The following is a 19,216-nucleotide window of genomic DNA, read 5'->3' as shown; positions in this document are numbered from 1 at the left end:
GTTTTGACTATTTGGAACAAATGTTTCCATTTCTTATTAACGATTATATAGTCTATACAGTTTTTGATTTCATTGTTTGGTGATGTCCAGGTGTATTTGACCTGTGATAGAATAAGGTATTTGTGATTAACAGTTGATTTATTTTGCAAAAATTAATCAGCTTTCTCTTTCATGATCAAATTTTCCCATTACTTCTACTTTATCTTCAGAGTACTGATCAATCTTTGCATTAAAATCTCCCATAAAACGGAATATCTCTTGCACTTGTTCACCTGATTTCTTCTTGCAGTTATTCAAGAAACTGACTATATTCCTCCTCTTCATCATTGGTCTGGGGCATAAACTTCTGTGTGTGTGTGTGTGTGTGTGTGTGTGTATATATATATATATATATATATATATATATATATATATATATATTTTTTTTTGCTTTGAATCTTACTGAGATGATTCTAGAGGAAATTAGTCTTACATCAACTACTGAATTTAGGAGCCATTTTTAATATTTAGTGCTACACCTTCTTTGTGATCATTATCTTTCCTTCCTGAATAAAATATGCTTGAATTTTTTATGTCAATTTTTCCCTTGCCTGTCCAGTGGGTCTCTGCAACTCCCACTATTTCCCATTTCAACAGTTCTGTTTAAATTATAGTTTAATCTTGAATGGAATGCTTATAATTTTTATTATTCCGTAATATTACAATGCATATGCTATATCATGTTATTTTAATTTTATATATACCAATAAAATATTAAATTTCTGAGCTATCTGCAATGAATACCCACTAAAAGAACTCTTATTGATACGGAATCTCCCTCTTCATTTGTTTATGCTAAAGTTCAAAGCAGTACCATAGATTTTATCAACACATCCAAACCAATTCTGAAAGAACCAGAAGCAAGAAACTTGTATACATCTAACAGGTGTTGGATTCTAATTATGTAGAAAATAGAATAAATGTTATTTGATTCAGAATCCAACATGATTTTCCATCACAGAGGCCGCGTTGTAAATATTATTTATTGTAAATAACGTAAATGTAATTTGATATCATATAACTACCTTAATTATATCAATTATTTAATTATTTAATCAAAGAAATGTGTTAATGGTAAATAGATTCTGTATTAATTATTATTAAGCTATTTTATTTATTGTTATGTCAATATTATAGAAGCTTATATTTGTAATTTAACTACGCACTTATTGAAATGCAAATATTCTATTTATTCTTTTTTGTGAAAGTTTAACGTTATGTAATAACTGAATGTAGTTGTATAGCCTAATGTAACATTCACGAGAATGTTTACGTTTATCGGTTGTCATAGAGACGCATGAAATAAACGAGCGCGAGTGAAGGGAGCGGGGGCAAAATAAGAGGAGAAAATATATACGTAGTAGGAGAGTCGGAACGGAATTTTGGAAGTAAAAAGTAGCAAGGGGATAAACTAGAGAAGTAGAAGTAAATAAAAGGTTCTTAGGGTAGTAGTTAAGTGGATAATTTTTATAAGTGAGCAAGAACGTAACGAATTTTATAGTTAGCTGAAATTGAAATCAGCAGTAGTAATAGAAGGAAATTTAAAGCTACAATCGGATAAAGTAAAAAGCTGAACATTCAAGGAAGAATTCTGAATAAATCCCAGCTGATCTAGTATTGCAGCTTATTTCCGATTTGCCCTAAAGAGAACCTCAGAGTGTTTTAATTAATTTATGAGTGGTAATAACGATAGTTGAAGTGCCCTAATTGATGTCAAGAATTCTGAAGCGTAATTGATAGTGCTTTAAGTATAACTGCAGATAAGTTTTGTAAATGTGTTTTTATTCTTTAAGTGTGATAAGTGAATTCCAGAAGTTTGCTCACAACATAATAGATGTTCTAGGAACCATTTCCGGTAAGGTCTATCATAGTGAATTGTTAACTTTAACTGTGGAAACCCTTCGTGATTGAGAGTTGGAGATAGGAATTGTTTGAAAGATTATTTTCAGCTATTAGATCCTGTAATATTTTGAACTTATAGCATGACTGAAAAATGTGTGAAAACTAATTAGATTGGATGTTCTATTATATTCATTTAAGTGTAAAAACTTTATAATCCAGAAGCTAAAAAGATGTATGTGCAGACTTGGAAGATTGTGCTAATGTAATTGACTTGACTTAATGTTTGACTTATTTCTATTGTTTAAAATTAGAAGTAAAATTTATGTAAGTGTTATATGACCTATATTAAATGCTTTATTTGTTAACCTAACTGTTGTATTTGCCTGAAATTCTTTTTACTGCACCGTTCACAAAAATTCGAATCTTGCGGGAATCCCAAGTGGAAAATAAAATACCTCGGCCAGAATGAATGAAAAGACTGCTAACTAATTTTGAATTGATCCTACTAATTCATATAGACTTATCTAAGGATAGAGTGGCGCAGTATAATAGAAATTTCTCTACCCTTAGATCAGTGATTAATTTGCAATTAGTTTTCCTTTATTTTATGAAAGTGACTTTTAGCAAGATGGCGGATTCGAACGTCAAGAGAACACGTTACGACACAGGCAATCTTGCTTTTTAGTCTCTTGCCAAACCACTGCCCATAACCATTCTCCAGTCCTGTTTCCACCTCTTTTTCTATAGCACTGTTGCCCACAGGGAGAGAGAAAAGAAAAAAAATGCCCAGCTTCCCACTTTCCTCCAATCATTCCACTGGAGATTTTGGTAAATGTCTCCTTACTATTTCAAATATACATCCAATAATGCCCTTTTGATTTTCAGCCACAAGAATGATATCAAAATTTTTTTTTTCAAAGTGGACAGCAAAAGTCTCCTAATCGAGATGGCATTTCTGATTTTTCTGAAGGCTTGTGCTACAAAGTTAAATCCTGTTATATGTTGCCTTTTCATTCTCTCCTATTCAACTAGTATCATGCATCTTGGAAATTAAATTTACATTCCTTAAAATAGCAACAAATCTTTAGCACTAAATTACTATCCAATTTCTTTCACATCAATTCTTTCTCAAAAATTAACACTAACACACATTAATTAACACACAGAATCCATACTTAAAAATCAGGTTTTTTTTCCTTCTCATTTTTTGAAGATCTCTCAGTGCTGTGTATTTAGCATTGATAATACTTAACAGTGAAAAGCAAATAAAGGAAATGTGACTTGTAGTATTGCATTTGGACATGTACATAAAATGAAGGAACTATTTAGTGATGTTAACACTCATTGCCAAGTCCACAAATGGACTACTCACAATAAAAATAATGATTTAATAAGAGATCTTTGCGACTGGCTTAAGGAAATCAAAGAACAGATTACTTCAAAATCCAGTAATCCTACATATCGATAGTATTTCCAAAATACACAAGGAAGGTATTCCAATCAGATCTACAGCAGATGCCAAGCATTCCCCAACATATTACCTTTGCATATTATTATTATTACATGATGACACCACCCCCAAAGACTCATCGAGGGTGTGCACCTACTCTCCAACTCCATCATCTCCTCTGACATCCACCAACTATAGTGAACCGCATCATCATCTAATGATGGTATCTGAATGTATCCCCAGTGTTCGAAGAATAAATAGGTTGGGAATGAAATGGGTGCGCAAGCTTATTAAGCAAGAGAGAAGAAGTTGATGTGGAAAGAATATCATAAGAAATAAGAGTGAGAGGAGTTATGAAATATATAAAGCTCAGGCCAGAAAAGTAATGAGTATTGTGAGGAAAGCTACACTCACAGTCATTTTTGTTTGCCCAAATTTCCAGTCCATTCACCATTACTATATACCATAGCAAACCACGACTGTGGCTTAGGCATGACAATGACACATCTTTGTCATTTGGCCATGCTCTGAAAAAAACTCTCCAAAATTTTATGAATTTCCTCAGATGAAACCAGATAATCCAATTTACATTAGAAGCAGAAAAAGACAGAGATCCCTTTCCTTCCTAAATGTTCTCATTACCTTGATGGACCTGTTGTTTCATTCTGGGTGTTTCCATGAATGCAGATCACAAAGTTTTCTGCAATGGCAATCTTGGACCATTCTTCTCCATTTGTTTTTTTTAATTTGGTTAGAGGTTTTTCTTGAATCTTGGATACCAGTTTATGACACGGTAGGTCCACCTGTTGTCGTTGCAATATGACCTGACCCACTGTGCCTTGTTGTCATATATGGTTTTCATACTTTTTTTTACTCTGGTTAATTTTCTGATAGTTGTATTTGCAATGTGGTCTTTTTAGAAAATCACGGCAATTTTTCATTTGAAATTTACAGAAAACAGCTCAATACTGGATGATATCTACATGATACATGTATCATGTATCCACATGATACATAAAACCACCTTGTGCAAAAAATGAGGCATTATCAAAGCATTCAGAGACAGGGCCATCAATATCCAATTTGTTATCCAGTATTGATAACAAAAGAGAAAAAGAAATAACGTATGTTAAAGGCATTCTCCTAAAAAATGGATAACATCTCAGAAATATCATTAGCATTTTAAACAGACCATTATTTTCTATGGTATACCATAGTGATTTATTAACTTTTTCTTTTCAGTTAAAAACATATTCAGATCCTGAATAATATTATAAAAATAAATCAACTTTATTTAAGAATTAAAGAGATTGAGTGAGAGACAAAGTAAATTCAAAATTAATATCTTTAATTACAAAAAAATAATATTAGCACAAATTTTATTATTGTATAGCAATGTGTCAAGTGTTTATATTTCACAAGCACAATATATAAATCTGCATTATAACTAAAACTTATATTCTAGGGAGAAAATGGCCCAGAAATTTTACATCAAACTAAGTAACATAAACTTCCAACATCTTTCTCTAAATCCAGAGTAATTCAATATTAAGGTAGTACACCTGTTGGCAACTCCTATAGGTAAATATGACCTCTCCTATTGCTTCTGCCTTAGTATCTCCATGTTTGGGTCTGCCTCCCACTGACGAGACCTCAATAAAGGTTGAAACCGGTCTGGGTAGTGGTTCTTCCCTTAATGCATAGCAGTAGACATGTCTGCAAGGAGATGTGCTTTGCATTATGGGAGATACTGATGCAAGAAGCGATGAAAGCTTGGTCCACCTTTGCTCGGAGTTGCCTGGTGTTACACTACCTTACCTCAGTCCTGAAGATATTTTCAGTCGCAAACTTTGTTTGCTTACACTTGGATAAAGGATTAAACTAAATTTATTAAAGTACCATAAACATCACAGAAGATTTGATGAGAACACACATACAAAACAGTTAACTTCAAGCTGATCAAGCACAGTTTCTTCCTCTCTCAACATGCCATTGAAATATAATCAACTTACATGTGTTTATTTTTGAAAACAAAATAAAATAAAATAATAATTTATGCACAACCTTTCTTGAGTAAGATAATATTTATTCTTTCATGTTATTTTTTTTTAACACATTGGTTACATTTTGGAAAATTATGGAGACAACTACCGTGTTTGAGTAAAACTTTAGTTTAATATAAACCAAAATCTACACTCGACATTTCGACCTTTATATCAAGGTCACCTTCTGGAGCATATATACTATATACAGAGAAACAAGCTGCACTACAATCTACATGGTTTGCTAAAGTTACTGACCAACCGTTACAACAATTATTGGCCTGACCTCTGGTGAAAAAAAAAAAAAACTTACATCAATGCTAGAGTCCTATTATTATTATCTACTGGTTGTAACATTACATTGGGCTGAGGAGCAACAAGTCTATATATATATATATATATATATATATATATATATATATATATATATATATATTAACAACATGATTATATATATAAATTCCAACCAGCTAGTATGGAATGGTTTTCAATACTAGCTGAAAGTTGCCTAGAGTCCTGAAGTATGCTAGATACTAAATATTAAGTAGGCTGAATATGTACCATCCAGATTCTTGGAATTTTCATGCCACCATTATTGTTGATATTTGGGTAGTTTATCAGAATTTCACAGGCTTCCTTAAATTTTCTTTCATACCAGGTTTATGTATGGTATAAAGAGTGGGTACTTTTCCAGTCAATTTGGTGTAAGGTATTGAGAGTGTGATCTGAGAGGCCTGCTTCACCAAAATTGTTATATTTAATGTTTCTTATGTCTTTCTTACATATAGGGATTGTACGTGCAGTTTCACTAATAACACATTGGTTCCTTTTTGTATTTCTTTGGAATGAAAAATAATAATTTTGTATTCCAAATAAAATAAAAGTTCCCATTTTTTTCTTCTGGCAACTTCTTCCTTATCCTTGGGCACAAAAACAGTTAATCTCTTTTGTGCTCAAAATGTTTAACTAGAACAAATGTGCTGCTTAAATTTAGTTCTAACCTCTTTCTTAACAAACTTCCACAGAAGCCTCATCTTCACCCCCCACCTTCTATATAACAAAATATTCCATCAATCAATATCCAATAATAACTTTTCAGAAGTTTATAGGCCACTATAATATCACGCTTCTTTGTCCTATTTACCAATGTCTGCAGTCCATACACTCTCAATCTGTCCTTAATCTACATTCCATAATTCCAACATCATCTTTGTAACTATTCTTTGTATCCTTCCTGCAGATTCTTTATCATATCAGAATCCACAAGACCACATCGAGTATAGTACAGATGCAGTTGGTTGTATCAAGTCCTTCTAAAGAGGCAAAACGACTTCTTCCTTATATGTCAATGTTTGTTTCAGCATCACAATTATCCACTCAGTTGTATTTGCAATTTTTCATGTCTGAGCTATGAATATTAACTCCCTATCCACCATAAATATAAGATCCCTAAGCTCATCAGTCTCTCTGCAAAATTTCACCAACATAATATGTCACTGGAAATCTCATCATGCCGAAGTGCATAACCTCAACACTTACATTGAAATGACTACCATTATCATTTGCCCACAGTTCCATTATTATTTTAAATGTTTAATTATGTTTTTAATATATTTAAATCATTCTATAAATGCTGTATATCAGTAGTATTCCTAGATTGCCCTGCCTATCTCTATACATTAGCAAACAACTTAACACCTGTCAGGTCCTTGCAATATAATTAATGTATTAATCTATGGCCTCAGATTATAGGCATTAGTTAATGCCTATAATCTGAGACTTATACTTACATCTGAGAGTCATGTCTAACTGGTATTGAGTGCAAAAGGTATAGTATTTTTGAGAAAGATAGCCTAGATAGGAGATGGGGCTGCTAATGGTAGATGATTGGAGTCCAGTCAGGATAGAAAGTTATGATTAAAAAACTGTCCATGTAGCAATGTTTGAAGCTATCTGTTATGAGATGGAGTTGCACGAGATTAAATACATGATCAGCATGTTGTTAAAGGTCTAGTGGATCTGCTGTTAGTGACAATAAAATGCATTGCCAAATCAGCTTGATGGGTGCTAAACTATAATCATCTTTTCAAATCAGCTTCCCATGTGCTGTTGATAACATTCCCATTTGATAAACGATACCACAAGAGTGAACACAGTATTCTCCTGAGTTTGTCCTAATTTCCAGCTTTATAGTCCAGCATTTTAGTAGTTCAGGTTTCCTGAAAGATGGCTTACCTCCTCAGTCACCTGAGGAGGTAATCCATCTAAATCTAAATCCTGTGAATTATTTGTGGAACTATTTGACATCAGTGCTGTACTTTACCTCAGTGCAGAATGCTGATGAACTGCAGTAATCTGCTGAACATGCATGCATATACTGCCATCAAATACCGCCCAAGGATTTTTGGAGCATGAGATTGTCAATGGTCAGTTGTCTTAATGGTTGCATGGCTAGTAAGCGAAGTCAATTTTGAACTGCTGCAAGATACTTCATCCTACAGTGCTGCTTTTGTCAGTTACCAAGTAATTTATGCTAATTTCTTGATATTTTTGCCTTTTATCTGCATTGCAAGTTGTCGGGGGGGGGGGTGCTCGTTTAAGCATCTTTTCAAAACTTCTCATGGTGCTGATAATTACTGAATGGGACAGAACAGTAGTATGTTCTGTCCCATTCAGTAATTGATACTATGGGACAGAACATACTACTCTCCTGAGCATTGCAATTTCTAGCTTTATAGTTCAAGATGCAACCTGCCCTAACTGGAACATCCATACACTTAGCTATACTCAGGTCAGTACAGCACATTTACTATTACCAGCTGAATGAAGACATGCATGAAGACTGAATGTAAAATAATATTACACTACAATACCCGTTTCATTCATAATTCCTAGTCTACAAATCTTTGTTCCTCACTCCAGTGCTTTTTTTTTTTTTTTATTTTAAACAATTTACTGATGAATTTCTTAAGTTTTTTTTAAAGTAGTACTCTTATTGTGTGCAAACCACATTGTTTCTAATTTTTTTAGGGATGATTCTGTATTCCAATTTTATTTCTGAGCTCTGGAAGCATCAGAAGTTCTCTCAACAGGTATGAGTTATTTTTGGTATTCATCATCTATGCAGGTGTTGGAGAAGAATGATGCTAAGAGGTTCACCATATCTTCACAATGCAGCTGCCAAACAGCATATAGTGAAAGACCACTAATCGGGGAAATACCAAGTAAGGGATTTTCAATGCCTAGTGAAAAACTACCTTGTTATCTAGCTGTCAGAATAGTTCCCTTTCCTATAGTGTAAGAGATACATCAAATCTATACTCCACATACTGTGGGAACCTAAAATTAACATATCTAAGGAAATAGCAGTAAAGTGATTCTGCATGTAGACCACAAGAATACAAAGAATAAATCTTACAGTAATACAGTAATGAATCAAGATGCTTTCTGGCTAGCTAGTGAATAATCTTTTTAGAATTTTCTTTCCATGTGGAAGACATGACATTTTCAATGAATGCACATCTCACCTCAAAGTGACTAATTTGATAGCTTTGTATAATGATCTTCTATATCTTTTATGCTTGTTAAAATAAATAGTACATAATGAATTATATGGAGCATTCTGTAGTTATGAAATCCTTTCAATAACACTTCTCAGTACCTTATCACTCAGAAAGAGCAAATTTTATGCAGCTAGCTGCCTAAATTTCATATCTACCCACCAGAATCAGGTTCTTATCCTTATCAACCTCCTATCCCAGTAATACATAAAACATGCTCTAATCCCATTCTGAATCAAAATTTGCTGCATTAAAATTGCAGCTATACTTCTCTACCTAAACTATAAGCCTCATCATTCTCTTGTGAGAATAATAAGGTTCTTTATTGTGTATTTCAGTTTGTTATGCTTTTTTTTTTTTTTTTAATCACAATAAAGCAACATTATGCGCTGGTGTCCAAAACCTAAGGACAAACAAGCTATTTCTGAAGATTACAACTGCAAATTCAGATGAATCAGCTTGTGGCAATTTGTATAACTGACAATTTCATGTAAAAATCAAGTACACTTTCAAAGTTTCGAATCATATGCAAAGGGGTCATGTGGTGGTACTCAACAGGATAAAAGGTAAAAGGATGCACTAAGTGAATTGTGTTTGAAGAAAGCTCTTTGCATGAAGGAATAAAATTGCAAACTTAGATGTCTTGTAATGTGTCGAAGATATCATCTAGATCAGTGTTTCTCAACCTGTGGTCTGTGGACCACAGACTTAAATTAATTAAATATATATTTTTTAATTATCCAAACAAAACAAATTAAAATTGAATAAATAAGTAACAATTATTTGAAAAAAAAAAAAAACAACTTAGTGGTCCGTAGAATTGTTTTAGGCATTTTACTGGTCCTTGGACCTAGAAAGGTTGAGAAACACTGATCTAGATGATTTCACGCAGGGAAGATTATTATTGGAAAGCCTGACGAAGGCACCAGAATTACTGATATTGCCAAAGAGTATGGAATCTCACATAGCATTGTATCCAGGCTCTGGGCAGCATTTCAAACCAATGGAATGTGTTCCAGACATTTGTTAAGAAGGCACTCTCACTCTATCACTGAGCATTAAGACAAATTTTTGGTTATAACAGCAATGTTATAACATCAAAATATATCACTGTTATAACAGCAAAACGTAACGGATGCACCAGAAGCAGGTCATCTTGCAAATCAGCTACATTCAAGCACAGATATCTCAACAAACTGTGGCAAGATGTCTGCAACAAGTAGGCCTATATGCCCAAAGGCCTGTAGTCTGCATCCCTTTATCCACAGTTCATTGTAGAGTATGTTTTCAGTGGAGTTGTATCCACAAAAATTGGACCACACCAATGGCCTAATGTACTCTTTACAGATGAGCGTCATCTCAGTATTTCCTCCAATTCTAGGCGACACTTTCACCCCAGGTGAAGTGTCACCTAGAATTGGAGGAAATACTGAGAATGTTCTTAAAAGGGATAGATAGCATAATTAATAGATAAAGTAATTAATAGAAGCATCAAGCTGCAAGTTCTGGAAAAAGAGATTATGACTGGTGAACAATATTGCAACAAAGTTCTTTAAATGTTCAATTATTCCATGGTGCTGTAGACAAAGAATTCATTTTTATGGATGACAATGACACACCACATTATACACGAGCAGTGGAGATTCCTTTCAGGATTGAGGATATTAATAAAATTAAGTGGTCAGCATGCTCCTCGGGTCTCAGCTCCACGGAACAGATTTGAGACACAAATAGGGAGATGCATGGCTGCTCAAAATCCCATGCCCCAGAAAACAACCAAGGTTTTATCCCTGCTCTGAAGGAGCGGGTCAGTTTGCCTCAAGTTTGCTTAACACCAATGAATCATTGGTGTTAAGCATGGTACGATGGGAGAGCTGAATCGTGGTTCAGGGTGGACATATTCCATACTGAAATGTCTCTGCATGATTTTCTGTAAGCACTGTACATTAATTCCTTAACTACATCTGTAGGATGTAGTTAAGAAACTAGTTTTTATTATTAATTTACATAAATTTTTTTAAATTTTCCCATCAAATTTATTACAGCTATTTGATGCAATAACTTCAATTCTGAAATTTTTTCTCTTGGCATCTTTTCAAATGCTTTTTTCCAGATCTACAAAACTTAAATCCAAATCCTTGTTATGTTCTCATGATTTCTCAACTACTTGTCATGAAGTGAAAACCTGATGTTAACTTCTATATGTTCTGACCTACATTGCTCTTTTATTTCCTCTTCCACAATTTTTCTTAGCCTCAAGTACAATTGTGTAAATTTTACCTGAAACATTTAGCACAAAATTCTTTTGAAAATTCTCACATTTAGTTTTATTTCTCTTTTTATAGATGGAAATTACGGAAATCTACTCCAATTCATATGGAATTCAACTTTCTGATGCAACACTGGTTGCATCAGAAAGTTGAATTCTGATCTTACACTGGCTACACAGCCTTAGCCAGTGTTTTCTATCACCGTTCTCACCTGGGGAGTTGGCATTAGCCTATTCTTCAGCCAGTCCAGACAAAGGAGGAGAGTTGATGTCAGGAAGGGCATCTGGTCGTAAAAAAAGTGTGAAAACCTATATGATGAGTCAAGTATTGGACTACTGGAGTACTACTAGGGCCTATCCTACAGGCAAAGCATAGATACATCACCCTACCTCTGCGATACAAGGGCAAGGGCTACTGCATCAAGAGCAGGTGCAGCTAAAGAAGCTAGCTCCTAAAAGACTGAGGGTCCTCACTGAATTTGGGGAGTATGACTGGTAGAGAAAGAGAGATAGCAGATTTTATGAAGAATGGACATGTTGTGTGTGTGCAAGAAACAAGGTGGCAAGGTAACAAAGCGAAAGGACTGGGAGATGATTACAAGCTATTCTATAGTGGAGCATCATGGGAAGAAATGGAGTGGGAATTATATCGTGTAAAGAAATGAAAGACTGTGTGGTGGAAGTAATTTGTAGAAATGATAGAATTGTGTGGGAAATTAAACTATGAAGATTATATAGTTAATTTGATTAGTGTGTATGTCTATTATCTACCTCTGAATAAATACCATATCCATAGTTCCTCTTTGAGGCATAAAACCAAACTGTTCTTTTGCAATATTAACTTTGAATTAATATGGAATCTGTTGAAGGAAATCTATTCAAGAGGTAATTCCTGAGGAATGGAGACAGAGTGTGGGTGGTACCTATAAAGGAAAGGGAGATATACAGGACTGTAGTAATTATAGAGGAATTAATAATTATGTCTCATATGATGAAGTTATTTGAAAGAATCATAGATAAAAAGGTTGAGAAGAAGAAGTTAATATTACAAAAGAATGGTTTCGTTTTATGCCTCAAAGAGGAACTATGGATACGGTATTTATTCAGAGGTAGATAATCAAAAAATACGTGGAAGGAAAAAGCCCACTATATGTTGTCTTTATAGATCTAGAAAAGGCATATGACACAGTACTTTGGAAAGAGATATGAAGGAGTCTAAGAGAAAAGAAAGTACCAGAAAAATATGTTAGACTGATACACGAAATGTGCAAGCAACAGTTAGCTCTTTGGGAATAACAGTTTTGAGGTAACAGTTGATATACATTAGGGATCAGCACTCAGTAAAAGTATCAAAGTATCTATTAATGTAGTAATAGATACTTTGACAGAGCAAGTCAGAGAGAGAGAGAGAGGCACCTTGGAGTATGTTATATGCAGACGATATTGTACTGTGAATGGAAACAAGACAGGAAGTAGAACAAAAGTTGATAAGATGGAACAGAATATTAGAAGAAAGAAGACTGAGAGTCAGCAGAAGAAAAACTGAATATCTGATATGTGTGTTAAAGTGTTAAACTGAAGAAGAAGATGTAGTGCTGAATGGAGAGGTCATCAAGAAAGTGGATAAATTCAAATATCTGGGTTCAGTGGATAGTAAAGGTGAAGCAGAAAGAGAAGTCAATAACAGAATTCAGACAGGATGGAAGAATTGGAAAGAAATGTCAGGAATTTTGTGTGATAAAAAAGTTCCAGTGAAACTGAAAGAAAAAAATATACAGAACAGTAGTGAGCCCAACAATGTTATAAGGAATGGAGACACTGCCTATGGAGAAGTCCAATGAAAACAAGATTAGTGCTACAGAAATGAGTATGCTTCAAATGGCTGTGTGGAGTAACAGGGAAACTAGTGGGGAAATCAGGTGAGGAATGAACACATCAGAAGTACTATAAAGGTGCTGAAATTACAAACAAAATACAAGAAGCACAATTAAGATGGATAAAGAAAGAATGAATGTGAAAGAATAACTGTGTGGAAAGCAGATGGTACTCTAGTGTCAGAAGCCAATGAGACTGTTCAATTAATGAGTGTTCACTTTGTTAAGATATATCAACCGGGTGTATGTAACATGGTGCACAGTGCTACTGCTACATTGGACATGTAATGAGACGAATTGAAAAATATGATGAAGAAGGAAGAAGACCAAAGAAGAGGTGGAAAGATAATGTAGAGGAAGATCTGAAAGAAGGAAAACCTGGACAAAGATGCAGTCTACAATAGAAAGCAATGGAGAAGACTCGTCAGAAACAGCAATCCCATAAAGAAATGGGAGCAGCTGAAGAAGTTCTGTCACTGCATGTTTCATTTAACAGACTTTCAAAGTAATTATTCTAGATATCAAGAATTTCTTTAGTTTGGTTTCAATGTCATCTTTATCATTTCTGATTCCTTTCACTATACTCTTTCCTCTATTTCTAAGCAGCTTTTTGAATATCCTCCAGGACATTTTCCCACCTTCCTTATATATTTATCTTTCATATTTTTACTAGTTATCTATTACTTGTGTTTACTTTTAGCGGATTGATCTCTCTCTCTCTCTTTATCCGATATTTTTCCCTATGTTATCTTAGGGCATCTGATGACTTGGACTTTTGATATGCCTTCATCCTTTTTCCATATGAATTTATGAACTGTGTGATAAGTCTGCAATTCTTAATAGTTCAATTAAAAAAAGCTTGTTATCACACAGAAAATAAGCCATTTGCAAGATTCTTACCTTCTCTTAGATATATATATATAAGGTAATCAGAATTTTAAATTAAAAAAAAAAAAATATATATATATATATATATATACACACATACCTGTAAATATTAAAGTAGCATCTGGGATGCCTAACTTAAGTGTCTTTTCCAGACCAAGAAAATACACATAATTAGCTGAATTAATTGTGCTAGCTACACTAAATATATGATGTGCCACAGGAATACCTCTTCGAAGTCGTGAACTGTCCTCTATGTCATCGATTCTAAATAAATAATTCTAGTTTAATTTGGTTTTACAGATTCAGTTCATAACAAATAACAGTTTTAAAAATAAGATTTTTAAAACTGCTTAAAATAATAAAAAAAAAAAAAAAAGATTTTTTTCCACAGTAAAATATAGTTGAAAAAAGTCCTGTCCTCAATAAAGGCAAAAATACTAATAAACTGCTTTCAGGAAGCTAAAAATATCCTGAAATCTGATAATGGCTAATTCTGCTTAAACTGAAAAGTTGTTTGATAATGCAGAAGAGCCAAAAGATGCAAAGTGGGGTATATATAATTCATTTATACCATAATACAGTCAACTGTAATGAGCACAATGATTCTTAAATATTTTATTTCACGTCCATCATTTCTGATCCTCTGAAATCTTACCTACTTCTTAGTTTCCTTTCCTCCAATTTCTATGTTTTAAGAAGTATATATATATATATATATATATATATATATATATATATATATAAAAATTACTATCAATTATCAATCCCTGATTAACTGATAATACATTTACTTAGGATCAAATTGGATCAGACTGACCAAGATCTAACATCACTCAAGGAAAATATGAGATAAGAAAATACTATGTTTGGTCCCAGATGGTATGAATTACTGAATGGGAAAAATGTCAACAATGCATAGGAATCTTTCAAAAAGTGCTTAAATGAAGTGGAATCTGAATGTATCCCCAGTGTTTGAAGAATAAATAGGTTGGGAATGAAATGGGTGCGCAACCTTATTAAGCAAGAGAGAAGAAGTTGATGTGGAAAGAATATCATAAGAAATAAGAGTGAGAGGAGTTATGAAATATATAAAGCTCAGGCCAGAAAAGTAACGAGTATTGTGAGGAAAGCTAAACTCACAGTCATTTTTGTTTGCCCAAATTTCCAGTCCATTCAAATCATTTTGTAATTACTGAATATCAGTAGCATTAAACTCACAGCCATTTTTGTTTGCCCAAAATTTTCAGTCCATTTAAATCATTATGTAATTACTGAATATTTGTAGCATCCCTGATTGCCCTGCCTATCTTTGTATCATCAGCAAACAATTGCACATCTGATGTTAGATCTTGCCTGGTGAAATTTTTCACCATATGGAAGGTAGGGAGAACATAGGGGGGCATCCATGAGAGTTAAGTTTGTTCGCAGTCAAGAAAGGGATAAAAACTAGGTTTTTCTCTTACAGAGCAGTGAGTGAGTGGAATAGTTTGCCTTTAGGAGCAGTGAATGCATCTATTGCGAATGAATAAATAAGAGAAGGTATGACAGCTGGTTTGGGTGATGTATAGTCTCCTTCGATGAATCCTTGATTCTCTGGAGATCTTAAATAATAATAATAATTAGCAATAATTTGAAGATCCCCATTCAATCTGGTAAATCCCTTCACTAATTTGAAAGTCTCTATCATTTCTCCTCTTTTCCTCCTATTCACCAAACTCTGTAATCCACATTCCCTCAACTGCTCTGCATAACCAAATTTTTAACCAACAGAACCCTGAGGCATGCCACTCTGGTCACCAATACTGCTCCATCATACATAAGTTGCTGGTATCTTCCAGAAAGCCAATCTTCAATCCATCTAACCAATCTGTTATCTAATTCCATCTTCTGCAGTTTTATCAATCTGTCATGTGGTAATTATCAAATGCTCTTGTAAAGTCCGAGAAAATCAGTATATATGAATCTCTCTTATTCAATGCATTCATCACCTTATCATAAAATGTAAGAAGATTGCTAAAACAAGACCTACCCCTCACAAATCCATGCTGACCATTTTTGCAAGTTTGAATTATAGTTTACTTCAGTTTTCTTTTTATTTTGAAATTAACAGTTAAACCATTCACAGCAGATGAGGTGACTAACTTAGGGTGCAACTTGGTGAGATTATGTGTACTGAGAAAAAAAATTTAGAAATATACACCACCAGGGCCAATGCGAGAGTATCTGATGCCCCAAGGCAAAGAAAATTTAGGCGCCTCTATACGATGTATCTATGCAGTAATTAGTGTCATTTTTTTCGATACCCAAATTCGATTAGTGCGCCTACATACGTCTTAAAAATAAATGTTACAGATTTTAACAATTTTCTGTCTATACATTTTTATGCCTAACTATTTTAAAAATCACTCACCAGAATGAAATAATTTAGTTACCATCTTAAAATATTTTACAGTTATTTTTAATGGCATACTACACTACTTCCACGTACACTATGTATACCAGGATTTCCCAAACTGTGTTCTGTGAGAAGTTGCTGGAATTTGTCATTTTAGTTTTCTAAGCATTTTTTATGAATAAATATTTTATAGTGGCAATATTCTGAGGATAATAATATTCGAGAATATGTCGAAATGCTCGGACCCAGAATGCCTAATAACATTTGTGTATCGTTAATTTTCACACATCGAAACCTTTCAACATTTGGGAAAGAGAATACTGCTGTTTATGATCAGTCATAAAAATTGCCTGAAAGCGGATTATAACAATCGGCGGCGTATAATATTTTTTCATACAAGCGAAGTTTCTATTCATCAGGGTCAGCCTCTGCAGCAATGCAGAGGCTGACCCTGATGAATAGAGAAGCAGTAAAATTTGTAGAAGAGGCAATAGGGCCATACCGTTGGTTGTATGAAAAAAAGAAACAAAATTGCCTGCCGAACTACGTTAGATCAATTCTTTCTTAATAAAATTAATATTCTGAATATGTTTTATAGTTTATAGTCTTTCAGCTTCATGATTTTACTTTAACTAGGCCCTAAGACATACCTTAATTCTTTTATAAAAAAAATCAAGGTTCAAAAAAGAAATTTGAGGAACGAATTATACTTTTTCCCATAGGTTATTATATTCAATTAGTGCGTTTTTGATTAATACGCTGTTTTAAAGAACACATTAGGTGCACTAATTGAGGGATTGCTGTTTATATGTTTTGTTATACTCACACAAGCACACGTACACCTACACACGTGGATATTTATAAAAATAATATCATTATGAACATTTAAAAATAAAATTTATCAATCAAAAATAATACATTTATATACATATATGATTATGCCTAATATCTGTATAGCAAGAAAATTATAATAATCATCATCAACAAATTCTTGACATGTACCCTCAAGGAGTGTACAGGATATGATACTACTACATGAAAAATTTACATCATTACTAACTTCCTATCTACAATTTTCCTCCAAATCAGTCTGTTACTTGTCACGACTTCAATATTATCAGATCTTATATTTCTATTGTCTAAGGCACTTTGTACCATATCAATTCACCTATATCTTGGGTCGTTTCCTGCCACCCTGGCAGAGAACACTTGTTTTGCTAATCTTTAACTCCCCCATTCTATTTAAGCGACCATACCACCTGAGATTATCTCTGCTAACGCATTCCTGGATGTCAAGTTCATTCCTAATATTCTCATTTTTAATATGATATTGCCATTGATGCCATCTGTTCATGCCTCTAATCTTTCTCAGAACTCTCATATCTGCAGGCTCTAGTCTTTGGTCAAGTGTTTTACTTCTGACCCACCTCTCAGATCCATACGTTAAAACTGGTTTGAACACTGTCTTGTATAGCTAATTTAGTGTTCCAACTAATTTCTCCCTTATTTAATATGAATTTATTCAATTGACTTCCTACCATACCAGCTTTGTTGATTCTGTTGTCTATTTCCATATTTAATTTACCCTCTTCAGTAAAAATCGTGCTTAAGTAGTTGAAATGTTTTACCTGTTCCACAGGTTCCCCGTTTACAACAGTTGACATTTTCAACAATTCTACCTATTTTCATTGTCTTTGTCTTTTTAATGCTGACCTTCATACCATATCTATTACAACAGTGATTCAATTTAGTCAAGGAATCTTGCAAGCTTGTAGCAGATTTATTTAGAAGTATAACATCATCCACATAAAGCAAAGAGCTGACATTAACATCTCCAATTCTGATATCATGTTTAATACCACTTTCCTTCATAATGTGATACATATAGATAATGAATAACAGAGGGGATAATGTACATCCTTGTCTCACACCAGATTTAACATTAAACCATCTTCCTGTACTTCCTTCAATCTAACTGCTGACTTACAACTCAAATACAGACTAAGTATTGCTTGATATAATGCCCCATTGACACCATATAACTGTAGTGTATTGAATAGCTTCTCTCTCCTTGGCACCTTGTCATATGCCTTCTCCAAATTGACAAAACTTAAATACAGATCATTGTTATATTCCCATGCTTTCTCAACTATTTATCGTAAAGTGAAGATCTGATCCTGACAGCCTCTATTTGGCCTGAATCCAGCTTGTTCTTCACCAAGCTTTTCTTCCACAATTCTTCTCAACCGTTTCTCAAGTATACTTGCATAGATCTTGCCAGGAACACTCAGTAGGGAAATACCTCTGTAATTCTCACATTCAGTTTTATTTCCCTTTTCATATATGGGTACTATTAGAGCTCTACTCCAATCATCAAGAATTTGTCCCTCTGTCCAGGCTTTCTGAACTATGCAGTGCAGCCACTGTAAGACTTTTATACCACCATACTTCAGCATTTCTGGTCGAATATCATCTACTCCTGATGCCTTTCCACATTTCAGGCCTTTGATGGCTTTTTCTATTTAAAGTATGGATATGTATTCCTGACTGCATGCCTGGTCAGTGTTTTTTATCAATGTGTTGTCATCACTGCTTGTTTCATTTAGCAGTTTTTCAAAGTAATTACTCCATACTTCAAGGATATCTTTTTCTCCTGTTTTGATGTCACCTTTATCATCTCTAACTCCTTTTACAGCACTCTTTCCTCCATTTCTAAGCTTCTTCAACAACCTCCAGAATATCTTACCACCTTCTTGATATTTATTTTCTATATTCTTGCCAAAGTCCTCCCATGATTTTTGTTTATCTAGTTTTACACAGTGTTTCACTTTCTTACATTTGTCTCTGTATTCTCTAA

General features: G+C 33.8%; 1 protein-coding gene across 1 annotated transcript in view; it reads right to left on the bottom strand.

Annotated features, from left to right (window-relative positions):
* Positions 1 to 19,216, bottom strand: part of qm (geranylgeranyl pyrophosphate synthase quemao) — a 196,138-nt gene that overhangs the window by 115,809 nt on the left and 61,113 nt on the right. Inside the window, exon 5 of the mRNA XM_090395756.1 lies at positions 14,065 to 14,228. Within this exon, the coding sequence (XP_090251882.1) occupies positions 14,065 to 14,228 (164 nt within the window). The remainder of the gene's footprint in view (positions 1 to 14,064; positions 14,229 to 19,216) is intronic.

Source organism: Typopeltis vanoorti, chromosome 7, assembly GCF_054136105.1.
Source record: "Typopeltis vanoorti isolate ZY-2024b chromosome 7, IOZ_Tvanoo_1.0, whole genome shotgun sequence".
NCBI classification, from domain to species: Eukaryota; Metazoa; Arthropoda; class Arachnida; order Uropygi; family Thelyphonidae; genus Typopeltis; species Typopeltis vanoorti.
Note: the sequence above shows the minus strand (reverse complement) of the source record. Positions and strands in the feature narration are given on the sequence as shown.